We start from the raw sequence: 7,056 nt of genomic DNA on the forward strand, positions 1-7,056 counted from the left end.
AATATGTTGAGAATGTGTTAATTTTTTTCTTAAGACTAGCAAAGCGGGTGTGGTTATTCACAGGATTGTGAGTAGATATTTCAAAATAATGCTTGATAATCAGGAAGAACAAGTATTTCAATGCAAACCTAACACCTTTGTAGTAAGTGTGTAAAATCTGTCTTAAGATATGACTCATTTTTATTTCATGTAAGGCTGACGTGAGATACAGGTCTAAAGTATCTAACTCTGATTTCTTTCTTTTAGATTGTGTTTTTGGAACAAAATGATCAGCAAGAGCAACTGGCCAAGAAGTGGGGGTTCAAAACGTCTGACATAAGAGAACTGAGTAACCAGTATGTGTTTTGTTTAGATTAATTTCAGCAAATGCAATTTATTCTCTGAGTGAAGTGATGCTAGTCTCTGTGAATAAATTTAGTCAGGGAGCACTTTAAAACTAATCTCATGAGCAGAACACTGTTTCAGCTTTGTAAGAGCTCTTAATCCAAGAGCTTCCTGCATCCTGGGTGGATGGTCCATGTGCTTTTTGCATCCTAGGTTTGGGACTGATACCATGGCTGAATTGTGCTGGCTGATTTACACTGCATGGAACAAAATGCCATATTTAGCTTTCATACATGACCTCTTCTAAGCCTGCAGAAATGAATTATGTTCTCTTTTGATATTACACTTTACATCCATTTTGTTAGCAGTGGGCTATGCCTAATAACTAGCTTGAAACTCTAGACTTAGTAAATGTAGTAACACTAACACTGCTTATATAAAACTCAAGTGCTTGGGCTTTGACACACACCCCCTAATAAATAGTAATAAAAATAGAAGTTTTAAACCTTCTAAACCCAGAGCCTTGGTTTTCGTGCTGTACTGCAGCTAGAGCATTCTTTTCGTCTTCAGTTGGTGAAATCCCCCACCTTTCTAGTGAAGTGGTTTTAGAATGTGCCTACTATGCTTTCCATGCAGTTACACAGCTGTAAATGACTTGTGGCTTAGAATCTAAAGCTGCAACATTGTTTTAGTGTTCAATTGTTAAAAAATCTATATGCTTTGTTGGAAGGCTAATCATACAGAATATATGAGTCATCAGATGTTTTCTTCACTTGAAATAGCCTGGGGAAAATGGAAGGTGCTGGGAATTCGGATCAGATTGAGAAAGATCTTTCAGCATTTCTAACATGCAGGGAAACAGGAAGAAGGGGAATTTCAAAGAGACAAAATCACATTCAGTACTCATGGAGAAGGGGAGTGGGAAAGATTGTATACTGTATGAAGTTTCAACACAAACCAGAATAATTATAGCAACTTTCTTGTAATGTTGATATGTTAATCTCTGTTATTGCATGAACACTGCACAACAACAAACAATATTACAGTTCCATTGTAACTATACCTTTCATGCCAAGCTACTGAGCAGAGATTTTTTTTTCACCAGTGTCTGTGTCGGCATTTGTAGACACAGTGTGACTGTCCTTCCACTAAACTTTGAAATTAATTGATTGAATATATATATAAACACACACATACACACTTATATAATGCAGAAGAAAACTGGTATATAGAAAGTTACAGCTTCATAAATATAATGGATTGGCAGCTATAGGCGTTCCAAATATATCTGTACTAGGAAGCAAGACTGTGCCCAAATCTTATCTTTTTTCAGATGCATTCTATGGTGAAGTTATGCTGAAGTCAGTCTGGCTTTATTTAGTCTGTATAAATATTAAAGATAATTTCATTCATCATGCTCTTATATTGTTTTTCTTTCAGCTACATATAAGTCTCTGTAAAAGTTATTATTCAACTGCTTCATACAATAGAAGGAGTATGGGTAGAAGTACAGTACAAGTTGACAGGCTGATGTTGAGAGTGGAAGGTGCTTGTCATTTACTCTGGTGGATTTTGATCACACATACTGTTTTAAGCAAAACTACTTACTGTGGAAATTTTTGTGATATTTTTGATTGTTAGAATTTTGTTTTCTTTCCAAAAAAACTTTCCCTAGTGAATTCTTCATGCCAGGAATGGTTGATACACACATCCATGCTCCTCAGTATTCCTTTACTGGTACAAGAGTAGATCTACCTCTTTTGCAGTGGTTGACTACCTACACATTCCCAACAGAAGCCAAATACAAAGACAGTGATTTTGCAGAAGAAGTGTACACCAGAGTTGTTGTAAGTACTGCAAATGTTATTTACCTACTTTATGACATTCATATTTATGAAACAAACATATACTTTCAGAAGGTCAGCAAAAATGGTAAAGCATGCTTTAATGTAATGAAATCCAGATAAAACTAACAGTGTAGCTGCTGTTCTAATTGCCAGGCAAGATTGTCCCCTAGTAGTTCCAGTCTTGTTCTGTTGTTGCTGATAAGACAGTTCATTTAATCACATGGTTAGCAACCACCTTGTTTTCATCTTTTCCGATATCTGAGTACAATGACCAGCATTCAAGAGTAGTCTCAGAGCTAGAATATCCAGCAGGTGCTGACAACATCAATGCAGAAACAACCAAGCATGGTAAAAAAGAAAATCAGAGGATATTTCATTTTCTGCACAAATAGCCCGTATTATGGAGTTGTCTTCTGCAAAGACTACATGAAAAGGAATATGCTTCTCACAGACAAGAAATCTGAGATGTTTTGAAGTAATTAAGTTAGGCGTTTCTACAACTGAGGTCCTTGTAGCAGGAGTATCTTTTACTGCAGGGGCTTCAGATGAAGTCTGTCAATGGTATTGTGGCACAAAGAGAGAGAACTGTGTTAAAGCTAAACTGGTTCTGAGCAATATAAAGGCTTAAAGGTCAAATTCTGTTTGATGAACAATAAGCAGATTGGTCACGTTGCAGAGTACTGATTCTGTCCTATAACTGAAATGTACCCTTTAATATGTGGACTGAAATATCTTCAACAAATTAAACTATTTGGTCAGCATAAGTTGTCTTGTGTTTGTCTAATACTGTGACAACATGTGTTGTCAAAATAATAACATAGTGAATCTTCAATAAATAGTTATAATATCCTTGCCACACAATTTTTTTTAAATTACTTTCTGCCATCTGCGATAATAAAAACATGTAGAGGCAGGTTGGTTATAAACTCTAGCTACAAGCGCACATGCCCTCAGCTACGTAAAACATAAAGGTGATCTGACCTTCCAGCTGTGTGCCTCAACATACTGTTAGTCTCCATCAGTTCAAATTGGGTGACATCAGCACAGATAAACTGTTCACTGTGCAAGATGTTTAATAACATCACCTGGAAAAGAGCTGCCAGTGAGAGGTAGATATAGAAGCTTCAGCCCCATGTGTATCAAATAAGACAAGGTCAGGAAAATGTCTTCACCCCCAAATGCTGCAGAATACCAGTTACTTCGCAATGTTTGATGGGCTGATAATAACCTTTAACTGTTAGAAGCAGGACTAAACCTGTGGGAGGCAGATACTTATTTTTCAAATGTATCTTTGTACTTCTGGAGTTGTAATGAAAACATAGTGTTTTTTTCAAATCAAAGTTCTGTTTCCAATAAGCACTTTCTATACTTGGTAAAAGAAATTAATTAGGTGAAATTTGCCAGATTTTAGCTGGAACTTCCTCCAGTCACTCAAATTGTAGGAAAGCAAATTCTTCATGCTGATGTTTTGGGAACAAATTTAGATTTCATTTAATAATGATGTTATGAATCCAGAAGAAGAGAATTTTGGGTTTTAAAAGCTAAGAAAGACAAATGTAGTTTGTCTCAGTAATGACAGACTCATTTAAGAACCCTTAAAGACATATTTTTAATTTTGTGCTTCAATCTGAATTTTATGTGGAAAAGACAGAGCTTGGCTTCAAGTTTGTCAATTAGCTCTAGCCATTCTCAAAAGCTGTGTTGGATGTCCAACCTTCTGACTCATTAATAAAAATAAAATTCTCAAATTACATTGTAGCCAAAATCCAAAACTGTAATTTAAACCTGTATGTTGGATGGGTAGTCAATATTGTATGCATTATTCCCAAGATCAAGTGAAACTATAAATTTCATTATGACTTAACATAACTTTAAATGGCTCTTCATTTTCTGTTTCGTCCTCTAAAAGTAATATGAACAAGTATCAGCCACCCTCTCCTTTCAAATGATATAATTAAATAGATAATTAAATTACACTCTGAGCAGTTGTTCTTAATTTACTTTTACCTTGAAGTTTATTACTTTTTATTCATGGATAACAAAGGGTTTTTTTACATGAAAGCCTGGCTGTTTTTCCCAGCCATATCAGGTAGCCAAATGAAAACCACTATTGTTTCCCAAAAGCCTTGCTTTGCTAGTGTTATGTAAACCGTGCTTCACTATGAAAGCTGGAGAGCATTTCAAAACTAGGAAATAACATAAATTACTGTGTTTCTAAATATGATTCAAGTTAGGCATAAGGCAGAATTATTTCCGTTTTGAGTGAAGACAATATAGACTGGTTACTATGGGTTTAGCCATCGTAAAACCCTATATCGATTTGGAAGAGGAATTTTTGTACTTTTTAACATTGTCTTGAAAAAGCTATTATGAATTTTAAAATCTATATTTTATCTTCCCACTTCACTGCAGTTTCACAATAACTAAATGTTCTCATAGTTTGAAATCAGACTGCCTGTTCTGCATTTTGGCAGCTTGATTATTTTTTTTCCCAGACAGTTGAAACTGATTTCTTTTTATAGAGACGAACTCTAAAGAATGGCACGACTACAGCTTGCTACTTTGCAACAATCTACACAGATACTTCTCTTCTTCTTGCTGAAATTATAGGTAAGACTACCAGAGTGAGTTTTGAAGTATGTTGCACAGACTGTTGGTTGAAAGAAACAGAGCTTGGGAGTTTTAGATTAGCTAGGGATCTGTCTTTCTATCCCCTAATTTGTTTCTTATTCTTTGTATATGTCATACTATGTCCCCAAAATCCACCCTAGTTACTCTTGTTCACTTAACTGCCTCTCTCCTGTGGTTGTTTCTGCTAGTCTCTTCATTCCCAAATCAGCTGCTGGCCAAGCTTGAATTAGGTCTGCTGGAGTTGCTCTTCGGCTGAAGTTCTCAGCTCTTTCTAGCCTTTTGATAGTTGAGGATTAAAGGGCTGAATGACAAAAGGTGCAGCCAGTGCATTAATTTCCTGATACTCTGAAGTTTCAGTTGAGAATCAACATCAAAAATCTGCACACAACCTCTGATACTAGAACAGTAGGAACTGTGTTAGGATCTTACCCCTCCCTTGTGTTCACTGTTTCAAATGCCTGCTGTTTGAAGGTGGTGTGATTCTTGCAGGATTTCTCAAGGCTCATGCAACTCCTGAAGCAAAAGGATTTAATAAGAATCTCAGTTTCCATCAAAAATTCCCTAGTCTTTCTGATTTTGTAGGAAAATATAAAACTTTGAAGCTGTTGTGTTCAAGAACTCAGACAGTAAGAGCAGATCTAATTCAGAAACATGTTTACTAGATTAGAATTGAATTTTATATGCATTCCTTTTAAGTCTTACACGTGAGTTCTGAGTCCTAACATGGATAAATCTCAAGAAAGAGGCTAGAAGTAGCTCTGGCAATATTCTCCCATCCAGCTGCATGTGGGAGTCATGTTAGGAACCTCATTCGTTTCTCTTAAGGAGAGATGGTTTGCTGAAATCTTTTTGCCTTTTCTTAGCTTAGGATGGTCATCTACTACTGGTGCTGTACTTTATGCTTGTTTCAAATCCTCTGCTTCACAGGAGAATCTTCTTCATATACTACCGTTATGAAATCTGGTTGTGGCTAAACTACAGTAACCTAGTCCTCAATTATAACATTTATAAAGTTGGGTAGTAATGTGGAAAAGAAGAACTTCTATTTAAATATATTGTGATTTTTTTTCGTCTTTCCTTTTTAGCCTTAAAAGTCACATGGATGGTCCCAAGCTAAAGATAAGAGAAGAGCATAAATCCTGATAATCTTAAATGAAGCTGACTGGGGTGGAATTTGCTATTTTGGTTTCAGTACAGGCTTTGATAGCAATTTTTGAGAACCAGTGATTCTGAGTTTTATATTCTTATGTATCTTAACAGATAAATTTGGTCAACGAGCATTTGTTGGAAAAGTCTGCATGGATATGAATGACAGTGTGCCACAATACAAAGAGATTACTGCTGACTCCATCCAAGAGACAGAAAGGTAAGGTGATCAAATTCGTGGCACAGCCTTTAGAAATAAGACTTTTTCATACATCTGAAAAGTGAATGGGATGCTGGCTAAGAACTTACAGGTGTAAATTTATTAGAAACAGGTTTTTTCTTCCAACAGTATTGTTTCCTACAGTTCTGGCAATTCCTGCATACCCAGTTTCTCTCTAGCTCTTCCAAATAAAGGGAGAAGCTACAGCTCTGGGGTTTGGAGAGAATGTGTATATTGTTTGTTTTTTTGCTTCTTCTTGTCCGTCCACAGCTCTGTGTGTGGAAGTGATGTGGCTTGGCATGGGACAGTGAGGTGGTAATCAGTTCCTTTGCCCCCATTAATTTCTGAGCTATTTTCTTCCCTCATTTAGAGTGAAGCTTTATTCAAGTCATAGGAATCAGATTTCACATACCCTGTTTTAAACACACCGTGGTTCTCCTCTCCTCCAGTACAGCACCAGTTAAATTACTTGAACTTGCAGCTGAGTGAATGAAGGAGAATCAAATCAAGGAAATGTACGTGGTGGAGGAGACCCAAGACTGGCATACAGCAATCTGCTGTCTTAGATTTCCCTTGTCTTTCTCATCCATGCTCAGAAAATGCTTAAGCAGACATACAGCTTTTCTCATGGGACTATGTATTTACTTATATAGATGTTTCAAATATCATGCTGAAAGAGTAAGTACCTAACAGTAATATAAGTATCTTATGGTTTTTGTGCCACCTTATCTTTGCAATTCATGCTAGAAGAATGCCAGTAAAAGTTAGAAATGGTCTGGATTTTGAATGATGTTTGTATTTAAAGACAATTTTAAAACATGCAGTATTAGTCATTTACACTCTACTAAATCTCCAGTTTTCATAATACGGTGTGAGTCCTGCTGATTG

General features: G+C 36.2%; 1 protein-coding gene across 1 annotated transcript in view; it reads left to right on the forward strand.

Annotated features, from left to right (window-relative positions):
• The first annotated feature begins 252 nt into the window (after window positions 1–252).
• The window catches only part of GDA (guanine deaminase), a 14,695-nt gene continuing 7,891 nt past the window's right edge, over window positions 253–7,056 (forward strand). Inside the window, exons 1-4 of the mRNA XM_010183779.1 lie at window positions 253–335; window positions 2,000–2,171; window positions 4,694–4,781; window positions 6,063–6,168. Coding sequence (XP_010182081.1) covers window positions 2,010–2,171; window positions 4,694–4,781; window positions 6,063–6,168 — 356 coding nt within the window. The 5' untranslated portion in view covers window positions 253–335; window positions 2,000–2,009. The remainder of the gene's footprint in view (window positions 336–1,999; window positions 2,172–4,693; window positions 4,782–6,062; window positions 6,169–7,056) is intronic.

Source organism: Mesitornis unicolor, unplaced genomic scaffold (assembly GCF_000695765.1).
Source record: "Mesitornis unicolor isolate BGI_N332 unplaced genomic scaffold, ASM69576v1 scaffold25394, whole genome shotgun sequence".
Lineage (NCBI taxonomy): Eukaryota > Metazoa > Chordata > Aves > Mesitornithiformes > Mesitornithidae > Mesitornis > Mesitornis unicolor.